Below are 17,115 nucleotides of genomic sequence, written 5' to 3' on the forward strand. Positions count from 1 at the left end.
AAAAAAGAAAGCCCTTGACCGTCAATAACCCATATATAACTTTATGATAGCTATTCTCATCCTCAAATCACCCTCAAAATAACCATTACTTGTCCTTCCGTTCCCATCTTTCCATTTTTGTTTGCATCAAGGCCGCTCCCTTAATAAACCGCACCAGTTTCCTTACATCCTGTCCAGATTTTCTAGGAATACTCTGATGTGTTGTATTTTGTCATTTACACATCACAGTCATCATATAACCATTACTAAGTGTAATTTAATGGGCAACAATATTCACAGTTGTTTCAGTATTTTATCAACTATCTGCTGAACAATTTAAACATGCAACTATTTACTTAAGGAATGGCCTACAGACTGTCAATGGAGTATCATTGTACAGTTATGATGGATAGATTACTTATTACTATAATTATACTCTCTGTGATGCAGATTCGGCACGCAGCAGCTGATGTGCTAAGAGAATGTTGGCTACTGCATCGCACCACCCAGACAAAAGACAACGGTGGAGAGCATCGACATCATCAGAGATGCCTGCTGGAGGCTATCCGTGTGTGAGTGATCCTTACAGTGTGCATTCAACCATTAGACATCATACATAGAAAAAAATGGCAGAGGGTTGTTTCTTAGGATCTGTGGGTAGCTGACACAAAATACTTTTGGGCAATTGAAAAACATTTTTTTAATAAAATTATAACTATTTTATAAATAATACTTCATAATATTAAAAACAAAAATTAAAATTACTCACCCTCATGTCATTCCAAACCTGTAAGACCTTCGTTCATCTTTGGAACACAAATGAAGATATTTTTTTGATGAAATCCGAGAGTTATCTGACTCGTCCATAGACAGCAATTTAACCACCACTTTCAAGGTCCAGAAAGGTACTAAAGACCTTGTTACATAGTCATGACTACAGTGGTTCAGCCGTAATTTTATGAAGTGACACAAATACTTTTTGTGCGCAAAAACAAAACAAAAATAACGACTTTATTCAACAATATCCTCTCTTCTGTGTCATTCTCTTACGCTGTTTACGTTCAGTGCTTCCAGGTTCTACGTCAGAACGCCGGCTCAGTATTGGCCGACGCTGATCACGTGAGCAGCACAACGCATGCGTGTGATGCTGACGCAGGAGCCGGCCAATAATGAGTCTGCGTTCTGACATAGAACCTGGAAGCGCCGAATGTAAACAGCAAATGAGAATGACCGTCTAATATGTTTAATATATGAATTAAACATTAGATATCATAATGCGTATATGAGAAAACTAATGCAATAGTTAACCATGCAATCTGGACCATCACCTGGACTATTTTACTATTTAAACCTCATGAACACTGGGTAAGACACTGCATCAGGACACTGCATTGCTTCAAGGGAACTGTTCATATTCCACTTGGTCATTTGCTATAAAATTATACATGACATGTCAGTTTCACAGAGATCACTTTATGCAGTGCAAGCAGCTTGAATAATATGTGATCTTGTGGGTGTTTATCTGGTGGTCATTGCAAGAATGGCAGTTCCCCATCACTCAGCTGATTGTTGATAACTTTTTTATTTACAGTCTGTCCTCACATCTTCCTGCAGATAAGGGCTGAGTTTGGGGAGAGCTGCTCAGTTGGCTGCCCTCTTTGGCTGCAGTTCCTTTATGAGCAGTGCATAGGAAGCTGTGATGTGTGAATCTACACCACAGAGTTTAGCATCGTTAATGACTACAGGAATCTGGCTCTTAGAATGTTCCATGTGTGTATGCATGAGATCTGTGCCTGTTAGGGTGGAGGGATTTCTGACTTCCTGTTTTACATTTAGCAGAACCACCAAGAATACTCTGAAAAGAAAGTGGGTGCTACATTGACAGATAAAACGGCATGCCATTAACCAGACCTCCAAATACTTCGGAGGTCATTCTGGTTGGTGCTTTTTTGGTGTGTTCTCTTTTTGCTCTTATGACATACGGTCGCTGGTCATGTCTGCATGCTTCGGCATCTGCTGATGGTTCCCCTACAATAACTGGTTTCCGTTTTGCTTTTTTGGGACACAACATATTCAGAGACATGTTGCAAAATCTGACATCAACAAAAGTCAGGCAATACACAAATGTACTGCTAAAACTTTCATTACTTGAGGTTACAAAGATCATGAATTTAACTGTAAAAAGGTCCAAAAACATGAATAATAATAATAAGAAGAAGAAGAATTACATTTATATAGTGCTTTTCTGGGTACTCAAAGCGCTTTACATATGGAAGGGGGAATCTCCTCAACCACCACCAACATGCAGCATCCACCTGGACGATGCGACGGCAGCCATATTGCGCCAGAACGCCCACCACACACCAGCTTATTGGTGGAGAGGAGACAGAGTGATGAAGCCAATCAGTATATGGGGATGATTAGGAGGCCATGATGGACAGAGGCCAATGGCAAATTTGGCCAGGATGTCGGGGTTACACCCCTACTGTCGGGGTTACACCAAACTGACTAGAGTTCCTTTAAAACCATTGTGCCAGACGATGAATGTAACTAGTGAACGCATGTCTTTCTGTCTCCGACTAGATTTCGTCACTTGCGGTTGAAGCAGAGGAAGTTAAGGGACTATGCCAGTGAGATGGTGGATCTCTCGAAGGTAAGTCAAGACATACATCGGACTGGTGTCTAGATCCGTTTGCCCTAAAAAGGAGGCATTCACCTAACCCAGACATATAAATGTTCTGTGAAACCATAAAAATCTCTGTAAAAACTACCTTAATGTCTGACAGTGTCTCGTGTGCTACTTATGGCTGTGCACATAAAACGAAAAACAAGACTTTGACAGTCATCTTCCAGAGACTGTACCTCCCAAATGTTTTGAGTGAGAAAATGATCAAATGTCCAGTGTCTTATTATACCCATGTGCTTACACTCGTGAAATACAGCTGTAGCAAATCTAAGAAAAGGATATTGTCTGGAAATGGACTTTGTCCTCAAACAGATGCAGATGATCATGTGTGATCTGAGTGCAAACTGGAACAGCTCTTATCATGAGCTTGAGCAGCGAATCATCTCCATGGAGCAGAAGCTAGACGAGCTGGGACGCTCCTTCCAAAGCACCTCTGAGCTGCTCACACAGGCGCTACATCGCCGCAGACTGGACCACAGGTACACTGTAAAAAATTATTTTTCCAAGTTGTATATAAACAAATTATTGCAGTACATTTTACAAGAAAAACTATTTCAACCTTTCAACTTCCAAATGTCATGTTTAAAATTCAGTGTGTTTCTTGCCATTTCTTTGTAATTATCTGTGAAATTTACAATTTCATAGTGAAAATTGTACACCAATTTTTGAGTTCAATGCCATCAGCAATCAACAGTCTGTCTTTATGTGCTTATTACGGTGGCTGGGAGAGCTCAATGTGCTGCAACTTAAGAAAACACATGCAAATAGAAAAATCACCAGCAAATTAAGAAAACATCTTCATCAGTTTGACAACATGTGCTGCAAATACTCAAAATGCAACCAAATACAGAAACGCGCTGCAAATACTCACAACACAACCAAATACAGAAACGCGCTACAAATACTCACAATGCAACCAAATGCAGAAATGCACTACAAAATACAGAAACGCAATACAAATACTCACAATGCAACCAAATACAGAAATGAGCTACAAAATACAGAAACGCACTACAAATACTCACAACACAACCAAATACAGAAATGCGCTACAAAATACAGAAACACGCTACAAATATTCACAATGCAACCAAATACAGAAACGCACTACAAATACTCACAACGCAACCAAATACAGAAATGCACTACAAAATACAGAAACGCACTACAAATACTCACAACGCAACCAAATACAGAAATGTGCTACAAAATACAGAAACATGCTACAAATATTCACAACGCAACCAAATACAGAAACGCACTACAAATACTCACAACGCAACCAAATACAGAAATGCGCTACAAAATACAGAAACACGCTACAAATATTCACAACGCAACCAAATACAGGAATGCACTACAAATATTCACAACGCAACCAAATACAGAAACGCGCTACAAAACACAGAAACGCACTACAAATACTCACAATGCAACCAAATACAGAAATGCGCTACAAAATACAGAAACGCACTACAAATACTCACAACGCAACCAAATACAGAAACGCACTACAAATATTCATAACGCAACCAAATACATAAACGTGCTACAAATACTCACAACGCAACCAAATACAGAAATGCGCAACAAAAAACAAAAACGCACTACAAAACTCACAACGCAACCAAATACATAAATGCGCTGCAAAATACAGAAACACGGTACAAATACTCACAATGCAACCAAATACAGAAACACGCTACAAATACTCACAACGCAACCAAATACAGAAATGCACTACAAATACTCACAACGCAACCAAATACAGAAATGCACTACAAATACTCACAACGCAACCAAATACAGAAATGCGCTACAAAATACAGAAACACACTACAAATACTCACAACGCAACCAAATACAGAAATGCACTACAAATACTCACAACGCAACCAAATACAGAAACGTGCTACAAATACTCACAACGCAACCAAATACAGAAATGCGCAACAAAAAACAGAAACGCACTACAAAACTCACAATGCAACCAAATACAAAAATGCGCTACAAAATACAGAAACGCACTACAAATACTCACAACGCAACCAAATACAGAAACGCACTACAAATACTCACAACGCAACCAAATACAGAAATGCACTACAAATACTCACAACGCAACCAAACACAGAAACGTGCTACAAATACTCACAATGCAACCAAATACAAAAACGCACTACAAATACCACAAAGCTCTACAACTGAAGAAAACACATGCAAATAGAAAAAACACCAGCAAATCGTCGCGTGTGTTCACCATAAAATGCATTTATTTTTTCTATTTACGTTTCTATTTATGTTTATGTTAATATTAATATAGAATGAAAGGGGTTTTTTGAGCAACAGAAATTGTGCCCCCTGGGAGTTAGTGCCCTACGTAAACTGTGTACTCTGCGTTTAGGGAGCGGCGGTACTGGATGGAAGGGAGGGCGGCCATCAGAACTCGACAAAGTCTCGTCTCCTGACCTGATATATATATATATATACATCATATATATTTTATATACATTAAATGAATATATTTGAAAGGGTACTTTCTCTCTTTCTCTCGGAAGAAAAAGTGCAGGTGCTTAAGCCCCCTTTGATGTCTCTGTGCACGTGCCTGTTCACAACAAGTGACGACCCTGGCTGGGACATGCTTATTGTTCAATGTCTAGATTTTCTAAGTCAAGTCAAGTCACCTTTATTTATATAGCACTTTTTACAATGCAGACTGTGTCAAAGCATCTTTACAGCGATAACTGGTATATAATTTTTGGCTGCACGGCAGCTCTTAAAGAAAATGGTGTCATTGTCCAGCTTAAGTAAATTCAGTATTGATTTATTCCGTTGCAAGAATCAATATCAATTTAGTTAATGTATCTATATCAGCACTGGAGTAAACAATGTCCTCATCCAGCTCAGTTCAGTTCGCATACAATGGTGTCGATGCAGGCAGATCAAAACACTGTTAAATATCAAATGTCAAGTGTCCCCAACTAAGCAAGCCAAAGGCGATGGCGGCAAGGAACCCAAACTCCAACAGGTGACATCAGGTGGCAAACAGGTGTTAAAATGGAGAAAAAATCCTTGGGAGAAACCAGGCTCAGTCGGGGGGCCAGTTCTCCTCTGGCCAACAGGGAACAGTGCATGATTATGATTCAGGCAGCTTTCATAAGCCCGATTGGGATTGCAACTGTCATAGTATTTATTCCAGTTCCATCTAGTTGAGGATCGTATTCATCACGCCGGTATGGGACGGTTTGTTGAGGATCTGTGCCACTGACTGTTGTGTCGATGAGGCCTTCACAGGGGATGATCTAGTTGACACAATCTCTGCTGACACTTCAGAGCTGTGTTGTTGTCATGTCTAGGCGCACGTCCTCGATCTCACTTGGATCCGGCTGACTACGGTAAACCTCGGGATAAACAGAGAGACTAATATTAGCGTAGATGCCATTCTTCTTCTGATGTAACGAGTAAATCTGGTATTATAGGAAGTGTTCCCGGTTCCGGCTGACATAATTTATTCAGCCTAACAATCCTTTAACGGATTTGAAAACATCAATTGATAATGTGTTATGTGTTTGCCAGGGTAAAGAGATGTGTTTTTAGTCTAGATTTAAACCGACAGAGTGTGTCTGCTTCCCGAACAATGCTAGGAAGACTGTTCCAAAGTTTAGGTGCCCAATAGGAGAAGGATCTACCACCTGCGTTTGATTTTGATATTCTAGGTACTATCAACTGGCCTGAATTCTGAGATCGCAATAGACGTGAAGGACTATAATGCGTTAAGAGCTCGCTCAGGTACTGGGGAGCTAAACCATTTAGTGCTTTGTAAGTAATTAGCAAGATTTTAAAATCTATATGATGTTTAACAGGGAGCCAATGCAGTGTTGACAGAACCGGGCTAATATGGTCATACTTCCTGGTTCTAGTAAGAACTCTAGCTGCTGCATTTTGTACGAGCTGTAGTTTGTTTATCAAGCGAGCAGGGCAACCACTCAGTAGAGCATTACAGCAATCTAGCCTTGAGGTCATGAACGCATGAACTACCTGTTCTGCATTTGTCATTGAGAGCATATGTCGTAGTTTAGATATATTTTTAAGATGGAATAATGCGGTTTTACAAATGCTAGAAATGTGGCTTTCAAATGAAAGATTGGTATCAAAGAGCACACACAGGTTCCTAACTGACGACGAAGACTTAACAGAGCAGTCATCAAGTGTTAGACAGTATTCTAGGTTATTACGTGCAGAGGTTTTTGGTCCAATAATTAGAATCTCTGTTTTTTCTGAATTTAGCAGTAGGAAATTACTGGTCATCCAATTTTTTATATCAGCTATGCATTCTGTTAATTTTGTGAATTGGTAAGTTTCGTCAGGGTGTGAAAAAATATAGAGCTGAGTATCATCAGCGTAACAGTGAAAACTAACGCCATGCTTCCTAATGATATCTCCCAAGGGTAGCATGTACAGAGTGAACAGCAACGGTCCTAGTACCTAGTCCTAGTACTCCATACTGAACTTGTGATCGATATGACATCTCTTCGTTTACTACTACAAACTGATAACGGTCAGATAAGTATGATTTGAACCATGCCAATGCAATTCCACTAATGCCAACATAATTTTCGAGTCTATTTAAAAGAAAGTTGTGATCGATAGTGTCAAATGCAGCACTAAGATCCAGTAACACTAACAGAGAGATACAACCACGATCTGATGATAAGAGCAAATCATTTGTAACTCTAATGAGAGCAGTCTCGGTACTATGGTACGGTCTAAATCCTGACTGGAAATCCTCACAGATACCATTTCTTTCTAAAAAGGAACATAGTTGCGATGATACTGCCTTTTCTAGTATTTTTGACAGAAAATGTAGATTCGAGATCGGCCTGTAATTAACTAATTCTCTAGGATCAAAATGTGTTTTTTTAATAATAGCCAGCTTAAAAGTTTTTGGTACGTATCCTAGTGATAAAGATGAATTAACGATATTAAGAAGAGGATCTGTGACCTCTGGAAGCATCTCTTTCAATAGCTTAGTCGGTATAGGGTCTAACATGTTGTTGATTTTGATGATTTAACAAGTTTAGACAATTCTTCCTCACCTATAGCAGCGAATGAATTGAATTTTTCCTCAGGGATATTACAATGCACTGTCTGACGCGATGCTGTAGTAGACGGTTGCATGGTTATAATTTTCTCTCTAATATTGTCAATCTTGCAAGTAAAGAAGTTCATAAAGTCATAAAGTCATTACTGCTGTGCTGTTTGGAAACATCAGAAGTCGAAGCTTTATTTCTCATTAATTTAGCCACTGTATCAAATAAATACCTAGGGTTGTGTTTATTTTCTTCTAAGAGATTTGAAAAATAAGCAGATCTAGCAGTTTTTAAGGCCTTTCTGTACTCAATCATTCTCTCTCTCCACAAAATATGAAAAACCTCTAGTTTTGTTTTCTTCCAGCTGCGCTCCATTTTTCTGGCTGCTGTCTTAAGGGCCCGAGTGTGCTCGTTGTAGCACGGCGTTGGACTAATTTCCTTAATCTTTTTTTTAAGCGCAAAGGAGCTACTGCGTCTAATGTGCTGGAAAAGTGAGAGTCAATAGTTTCTGTTGCAACATTGAGTTATTCTAAGCTGTCTGGTATGCTAAGGCGATGAAACTGATCAGGAAGTTTATTTATAAAGCAATCTTAAGTGGTAGAAGTGGTAGTTCTACCATATTTGTGGCAGTGAGACAGTTTAGCAGCCTTGGCTAAATGTAGTATACATGTGACTAGATAATGATCTGAGATGTCATCGCTCTGCTGCAGAATTTCAACGGCATCAATATCGATTCCATGTGATAATATTAGATCTAAAGTATGATTATGACAATGAGTAGCCAGCACGAATTTCAAGTGGGATTTGTCACTTACATTACATAATGTTACATAAAGCACCATTACTTCGAAGTAAGTATATATATATATATATATTACATATATAATTGAAAGACTTTTGAGTAATACTAAAGACAGGGTTTTTCCTGCAGAGAGAATTACGAGGCGGCCGCCTCCGTAAATTTCGTGCCGCCTCCGGCTGTCAAGTGTTGACAAAACTCAGACAGGCAGTCACATGCTCAAATACCCCTTTACCACGGTTCCGTTGCGGCTTCCCGGCCTGTGTCATTCTCGAACCGTTCTGCCCATCCCCACTGCAGAAAATGGGGTTCCGTGCCGAAAAGATCGCTTTCACTCCGGCCCTACAACTTGCTGGCCTCGAACGGAGCCGGTCAGGAAATTCTGCGAGACCGCACGAAAGTGATGCGCGGATCGCGGTTATATCCGCATCAGATAATCCGCCGGGTGGGGCTTGGGCCGGCCAAGTAATACAAAATAACATTCCAAGTAATTGCAGGTGGGTCGCGGGTGGATGAGATAAATCATTAATGTGTTGATTTTAATAAAGACACGGAACTCTCATTTGGTAAAATGCAAGGAACGTGCGTCATTATTTTACTTTCATTTTAACGACAAAGCATTTCTATTCAGGGAAAACCAATCATGAGCACCTCCTAGTGGTCATTATATAAAACACAAAGGAAACCCCCCCATGAGATATTGCTTAAAATTAAAGCTTGTGTATATTTTTAGTTAAAGCTGTTAACAGAAATTATTCTGATAAAAGTTTTTTTTTAACATTGATGTAATGAAACAGTGACAATTACTCCATATTACTCCAGTGCCATATTACTAGAGAGAAGAGCGGCACCATCCCAGGAGGGATGAATACCATCTCTTTTCAACAGGTCAGGTCTGCCACAAAAAAAATTTCCAATTGTCTATGAACCCTATATTATTCTGCGGACACCACTTAGACAGCCAGCCATTGAGTGATGATAGTCTGCTAAGTATCTCATCACTCAGGAAGAGGGCCAGAGCAAATTACAGTTTCTGACATTGTACTTGCGAGTTCACACACCTCTTTAATGTTAATTTTAGTGATCTTCGACTGGCGATGTCGAACATCATTAGTGCCGACGTGAATAATAATCTTAGAGTATTTACAATTAGCATTAGCCAGCACTTTTAAATTTGCTTTGAACATGTGACTATGGTGGCTGGTGTCTCTATTTTCACGTTCCGTGTAATAGAATTGCCAATAACTAGGGCACTTTCAACAGGATTCTCAGTGGGTGTGTCACTGAGTGGAGAGAACCTGTTTGATGTTCTAATCGGAACGGAAGAGCGGTGTTTTTCCCCACGACTATTCCGTCTCATGGTCACCCAATTGCCCTGCTGCGCGGGCTCTACAGCCGGAACCGAACAACAGAGTTCACTAAGCTAGTCACTAACAGTATCTAAAGCCCTTACATTCTTACTATCCTCAATTAAAGTTTGGATGCATGTCTCTAATTCTGAGATTTTCTCTGTCAGCCTGACTACTTCCTTACATTTATGACATGTGAATCCCTCTTCACTGACAGAGAGAACTATGCTAAGCATGTGACAGGCAGAGCAAGTAACAATAGAAGGAGAGGATGACATGACTCACCATGTTTGTAGACTGATCCGACTTACCACAGCTGTTTGATGAACGCGTAGAAAAAGGAGCGCGCGAGAGACAAGTTAACAAGCTAGCGAAATGCTAACGTGTTGTGATAGTGATTTAGATTAAAAGCTAGCGACGTCAGATTAATGCGATAGGCAATATTAGATATATAGTAATGATAATATAAACAACAAGAAATGATAGTAAGAGATTCAAAAACAAAGCTATATGGAGCTACAGATGCAAACCACTCTGAGCAGCGAGACAGACAGGAGCTAACCGTCATTTGTGTTGTCGATGTCCTGAAAGTTGAGTTTTTTGTTTATTTTAACATCCTGATCGTATGTGCGTTGTAACTATTTGCAGCGCGTTTCTGTATTTGGTTGATTCCTGTATTTAGTTGTGTTGTGATTATTTGCAGCGCATTTCTGTATTTGGTTGCGTTGTGAGAATTTGCAGCATGTGTTGTCAAACTGATGAAAATGTTTTCTTAATTTGCTGGTGTTTTTTCTATTTGCATGTGTTTTCTTCAGTTCTTCAGCTCTTTTGGCCACCGTAGGTAGCTTATCCTAAACAAATACGGAGTAAAGTCTGTCTCTGTCTCTACGCAGGTGACCTGTGACATCTCTTTGGAAGGCTATCCTCTGAGTATTCTTCAATCAAACCACTTGAACTGAAGGAGGAACTTTATGATGGGAACTTTTTAGGGATTAACAACCACAGCAGATATCTTGTTTTATTTTGAACACAAGTTCTGCTATGCGTATTTATGAACATTTCCTCAATTCTACAAACATGAACTTGAGAAAAGGTCATTTTGGTTACTTTAAACTTTTGATTCAGAGTTTCAGTTCATGATTGATACCAAAAAGAAGAGATTGCAATTCTGGTGTTACACCAAGAAACAAATTCAGATTTCTTGTAACACAATCGCACAGGTCTCAGAGTGATTTATATCACTGTGAAAGTAACAGAAAGGATGTAAAACTTTTTTTCTTTTTTTTTCATTCTTTTTATAAACTATCAGCTTCTCTATAGTTCCTGTTTCTAGGTGATACTGGGGAAGTTAGTCATTCCCAAAGTGAAGAAAACACCTGAAGCTCAGTTGTTCATCTCAAAATTTGGAAGTATGAATCACGCTGAGCAGCTTGATTATAATTTTATGTAGGCTATCTAATTTGATACACTATTTTCCAGTTACATTTAAATGTGCGTACAACCTGGGAATGACACATTGATGAAGGTCTTTGTAACTTGCTGGCAACTTTTTAAAAGGTAAGTTGGATAAATTGTAGTTAGGTGTCAAGGATAAGCCAGACTTCCTCACTGACTGTTGCCCTTGTACACTGTTATTTTAAAACGACACTAATTTAGGCAGAACCACCTGCACCCACAGTTCCCTAATAAAAAATCTGGGAATGACTTGAATTTCCATCAGCTCTTTAACCTGACAGGGCATCTGTTGAATGATGGTATGTGGCGGCTCTAATTACACCATGAAAAGGTTTTGTACATTATGGTCTTCAGAATATTGGTGTAACGGAAAAATCTTTATTGCTCGAGCCTGTTCATTAAGACAGAGGCTGTCAGTCCTCTCTGATAACTCCTCCTGGTGGACAAAAGTATGTGCTGCACGTTTGGCCATCATTCCTGTTAAGACTATGCTTGTCTTTTATTGTTTGGGATAAATAATTTTCAGAACAGACTGAATACTTAGATGTATATGCAGCATAGTGACTATATCAGGGCAATGGGAATAAGAATAGAGGTCAGATCTGTTGTATGTAGGCCTATTTCTTTTCCAAACAAACAGGAATTTCTTCTTAGTCGTCGCCCATCTGAAACTGCTGATATAAGGAAAGCATATGTATGGCACCCAACTCATTATTTGACCAATCATTAACCGTTGCTGCTTATACAGGAACTAAAAACAAATATAGTAAAGCAAAACAGAACATTTTCATTGCCTTATATTCAAGATAAGTTGATCAGGAATTCAGTTTTGCATGTTGTATTGTGAAATCTGCATAAAAAATGCCAGGAGAAAATGAATGAAAAAAAGTTTACAGCATTATTTTTGCACATTTTAATAAAGCCATCTCATGTTAACACAACTTTTTGTTCTCCCAACTATATTATGATGAATAAGCCTTAAAAAAAACACAGCAAGAGATAAACTTCTCTGTGTATTTATGTACAGTTTTATTACAAATGGGTTAGAATCAATCACTGACGTATGACAGAAAAGCCCTATAAAAATGAAAAAAAAAAAAAAAATGTGTTGTATGTTTCTTTGGTCATTAATAAATGAGAGCTTGCTTAAAATATTCTCAGTTAGTGAGCATTCTTTTAGTAGTCACATCCCTTCAACTTGTGAAAGAAATCTATATGAAGATTTACCAAATCTACCAAATTATACCAGTGCACTGCTCACATTACATTTCTTTTGAAACACAAGTATTATCATTGGGGTTAAATTGTCACTGTTTACCATATTATGGATTTGGCCTTCAAAGTCTTCAATCTACAAAAAAGGATCAGGTCCACCACCATTGATAACATAATACAAACATTGTACAAAGAGCAAGTTGTAGCTGTGTCAAAACATGAGTTTTTATTCTTACTTGTGTCTCATTTACTCAAACTATTCAGAGAGAGACAGATTATGAGTTTTTTCTTGTGCGTTTCGAAAGTTTCGAGTTTTTAAGCATATGCCACAACAGCGCAGACGGCCTTGCAAACATCTGTCCACAGCTACAGTCAAAAGCCACCTTGCATTTCTTTTTTGCACACCGCCTGCCTTTTTTATGCTTCCGTTTGTGCCAGGTCAATTTATGCGCCCCTTCGAACGTATTTCCACACCGTGCACAAACAAATCGGACCGACTCCGCATGCTGGACCTGGTGCCTCAGCAAATGCAGCTGTTGCTGGAACGACCTTCCACACTGACATCTGTACAACCTTGATCCGCGGTGTAAGTAGCGATGACGCACGCTTAGCGATGGTTGTCTCGAGACGGCACCGCAGTGACGGCAGGAGAAGATGGTCTTGGAGCGCCAGCTCTGCTCACATTGCTTATGAAGAGCCAAAGCCCTGCTGTGGTTCACATACATGGCCACTATTTGTAACGGAGCCTGAGCCTGAACCTGGGCAGGAGGAACCTGAGGATGGTTGTTCCCGGTAAGAGCACTCACCAGGGTGGGAAAGGTAACTGAGGACACCGGCAGGACATTTGCAGGTAGAGGTCTAATATTAGCCACTGATGTTTGTCTCAGAACAGGCTTGTTGGCTGATACAAGAGTGGGTGCATTGATGTTCACAGTGGGCGAGAAGGATACAATGACTGGAGTTAGAAGAGGTGGATTGGAAGAGGTAGGGATACGAAGAGTCATCCTGGCGGGATTCGACAGCAAGGGACGCACTACTGAAGGTGTATGGACGGGAACTTTCGGGCGAGCGACAGAAGAACTTGGAAGGAAATTGGGCCTGACAAGAGTTTGCGGCATAGCCACAACTTGTGGAACCAAATCGGTCACCTTAGCAGTGCCAAGAGGAGTTGTTTGAAGCAGGTGGTGCAGTGTCAGAACTTCGGTTGATCCCAAAGTGGCCACCGCAGGTGGCGGATCAGGTGCCGTTGAAGCTTTGTTCACTGTCTGAGTTATTTTGATAATTTTAATGGTATTCTGATTGGCATTCGAAGTAGGAGCAAAAGGTCTTCCCTGACCGCTGCTATCAGATAAAGGCACAATGGGTAAATGGGATACAGAGGAGGCTGGCAAGTTAATTTCTCCTGTAGGTCTTTTCCCACAGATGTGACTTTTGAAATGTTCCTGTCTAGGAAAAACTTTGTGGCAGTACGCACAGATATACCCAGCTGCTGGGTGTTTTTCGATTGTGTGCTTCAGCAGCAATTCTTCACTCGCACATACCACACTGCACAGGCAACAAGCAAACATCACCTTGTTCCTGCAATCATCCATGTGTTTCTCCATATTAGCGAATTTGCCATAGCAACAAAAGGGAGAATCAGACTGAAACCCAAATTTCTCTGCAATATTGATTGACCCTAGATTTGTACTTGCAGGTCTTTTCCTGTTAGGTGTCTGTCGCTTCCCTCTCTTTATCTTTTGGTGACGCCTTTTGGAGATGCAGTTTGAGTCACTGTCGTCAGACTCTGAGCTGAGGTCCTCGTCTGGGTTGTACGCCGTGTCACCAGGGGGTAGTGAATCAGGGTTTGCGTCGCCATCAGTGTCACTACTTTCTCCATCCTCTGCCAGCCTAATTTCCTCCTCTGCAGCCACCACGTAAGCTACAGTTTCTCCAAGCCCATCCTCATGATCATTCTCTTCCTTGAGTCCAAAGCTAAGATGCTGTGGCTCTGATTGGCTCGAGGGGAATGAGGAAAAGCTGAAGGTATCAATTTGTTCATCTTTAATAATAGGCAAATTTTCGGTTTCTGTTTTGATGTGTGGGGCTTGATTTGTGCAGTTTGTATCATTGTCAATGCGTTTCTGGATGTCACTGCAAGTGTCATTCGTAGCTGCTTGTGCTGAGATACAGTATGAATGATCTCTCAAGATTGTTCTTCTCAAATCAATGCAGCTTATGGTCTCTTTGATGCTAATTTCTTCTTTCTCTTCCATTTTAACCACAGTTTTTAACTCCATTGCAGCTTTCCGATGCTTTCCCAAATGTCCGTTTAGATGCCATGTGCAACTAAAGACAGCTCCGCAGATTTCACACAAGAGACTGTGCTTTGGGTGGGCATTTTTTAAGTGTAATGCCAGCGACATTACGCGTCCAAACTTTGCTCGACACAGGTGACAATGCACCTCGGCTGTGTGCGTCTTAAAGTGCTCTATCATGTTACCCAGAAAGGGGATGCTGTCTCCACAAACACAGCACATAGAGCTTTCTCCACTTGTAACTGCCAGTGGCACTTCGTAGTCATCCTCATCACTGGAGTCGTCCGAGAAGCTGTAAAATGTAGAGGTGATGGTTTTGTAATACTCCTAAAAACAAAGAAAACAATTCAGTAAAAACTAGTATTTTCCCGCAGTGTGCAATTGATAACATTTGATTTTTTGTCAAAAAAAATCATTAAAAACAGTAATACTGTAAAATATTATTACAATTTAAAATTAATATATTTTAAAATGTAATTGTTTCCTGTGATGGCAAAGCTGAATTTTCAGCTTCATTACTCCAGTCTTCAGTGTCACATGATCCTTCAGAAATCATTCTAATATGCTGATTTGGTGTCAAAAAAACATTTCTTATTATTATCAATTGTACTGCTTAATAACTGCACTACCTTTTTCAGGCTTCTTTGAGAAACAAAAAGTTTACAGCATTTACTTAAAAAAAGAAATATTTTGTATCATTTTTGTATTTTTTGTAGACTTAATGCAAAGTTTCTGAATAAAAGTATTAAAAAAAAAATTACTGACCCCAAACTTTTGAAAGATACTGTATCAGCAGCAACATTTGTATTTCTTATCAACTTATTTTCCTAGTCAAAATGATACTTTTGTAGCAGAATAGTCTAAACATTTAGCTTAAGAGCACAATGGCACTAAGTGCAAGATTGTAACTACAACAATCATCTTTTTGACTGTGTATTCCACCAGAACTTTTAAAATAGATCCCTAAAAGTAATACTTAAGTCACACCACTAGGAAGCAATCTAAAAACGTCTTCAGAACAAGCCGTGTAAATGCCAGACCCATTTAGCATGATTTATTGCTCATGTGCGTGACTGTGACTGCGATGGTCAACAGATGGAAAGCATGTAATTCGGGACGTTTCTGCTCCAATCCAGCATATGTGTGTTTTACTGTAAGTTGACTGAAAGACACGAGTCTTGAGATACTTTCACGTGTAGAGGGAATTCATAGCACCACTCACAGACTGTTGACTGTAACCACCTTGCTGCAAATGTATTTTGGAACCAGTAACACGCTCCACCTCCTCACATGGTAAGACTTCCATGCCAACTCTTGTGCAGCTACTTCAGTCTGAAAAGGGGAAAACACTATAGGTAACCAGCACACAAAAAGGTGTAACATTATTACAGTCTACATATACATTAAACATATACCTGCTCTGGCGTACCCTGTTTAACTTACAGTATCTCAGCGACCCACAATACAATACAACTTTTCCTTCAATATAAAATCACTTTGAATCTTGTTCCAGGAACTTTGGAGGGTGTGGTCTGTGTTTGTGCAGTTATATTTTTTTCTGTCAAACTATAACAATCACGTTATGCCAGGTAGGGCGGTTATCACACTTTATTAAATAATTAATAACATTTCTTAAACTGTATAAGCAACCTGACATTTAAAAAAACAAGATGGTGCCAGACCTTTCATTGTAGTATATTTCTCACATATTGTATACTATGTAAAATGAGTTGAAAACGGGAGTCTTCCTTACCAACGCGTATACTTACAACATAACGATTTCATTAATAATTTTCGTGTTTTGGTTCTGGCTCCTCCCCCAGACAATGTACGCACGCGCGAGTCCGTCTCCTAAATTCGTCCGGACAACAAGTCTATGTATTGCGCATGCGCGACATTTTTTTTTTTTTTTTTTTTAATATAGATTTTGTCATATAGCATTTTGATTACAGGTGTCTTTTATAAGTTTACAATAAGATTTTATATATATGCACTGATGTTATGTTGCTCAAACATTTAAAAACAAACAAATTTATTAATGTATTAAAACCATGAATTTAGAATAATTTGTTCTATATAATTATTGTAAATACCATATATAGGATTGTATACAGGATTAATAGAATGTTATCATGTAATTATTACTTTGAGTAAAAATATCTGATAATAAACAATAATGATTTAGTAATTTTCCACACACAAAAAAGTAGGTGCAAATGGAATATTGATTGATGACTGATAAAAT

At 39.3% G+C, this 17,115-nt stretch overlaps 2 protein-coding genes across 7 annotated transcripts in view; one reads left to right on the forward strand and one right to left on the reverse strand.

Annotated features, from left to right (window-relative positions):
* The window catches only part of kcnn4 (potassium intermediate/small conductance calcium-activated channel, subfamily N, member 4), a 29,507-nt gene extending 17,208 nt beyond the window's left edge, over positions 1-12,299 (forward strand). For both annotated transcript variants that reach the window (XM_051864548.1, XM_051864547.1), the window contains 4 exons: positions 430-551; positions 2,563-2,632; positions 2,978-3,144; positions 10,797-12,299. In XM_051864548.1, coding sequence (XP_051720508.1) covers positions 430-551; positions 2,563-2,632; positions 2,978-3,144; positions 10,797-10,800 — 363 coding nt within the window. In that variant the 3' untranslated portion in view covers positions 10,801-12,299. The remainder of the gene's footprint in view (positions 1-429; positions 552-2,562; positions 2,633-2,977; positions 3,145-10,796) is intronic.
* Positions 12,300-12,720: 421 nt separating this feature from the next.
* Positions 12,721-16,972, reverse strand: si:dkey-79d12.4 (uncharacterized). 5 transcript variants are annotated; one of them, XM_051864541.1, is made up of 3 exons: positions 16,640-16,972; positions 16,093-16,202; positions 12,721-15,197 (listed from the first exon to the last, which is right to left on the reverse strand). In XM_051864541.1, exons 2-3 carry the CDS (start codon positions 16,174-16,176, stop codon positions 12,849-12,851), a joined length of 2,433 nt encoding a protein of 810 aa, XP_051720501.1. In that variant the 5' UTR covers positions 16,177-16,202; positions 16,640-16,972; the 3' UTR covers positions 12,721-12,848. The 5 variants fall into 5 exon arrangements, with proteins under 5 accessions (XP_051720501.1, XP_051720504.1, XP_051720505.1 ...); XM_051864544.1 differs by having other exon boundaries at positions 16,624-16,972; XM_051864545.1 differs by having other exon boundaries at positions 16,553-16,972.
* Positions 16,973-17,115: the final 143 nt, after the last annotated feature.

This window comes from Ctenopharyngodon idella, chromosome 16 (assembly GCF_019924925.1).
Source record: "Ctenopharyngodon idella isolate HZGC_01 chromosome 16, HZGC01, whole genome shotgun sequence".
NCBI classification, from domain to species: Eukaryota; Metazoa; Chordata; class Actinopteri; order Cypriniformes; family Xenocyprididae; genus Ctenopharyngodon; species Ctenopharyngodon idella.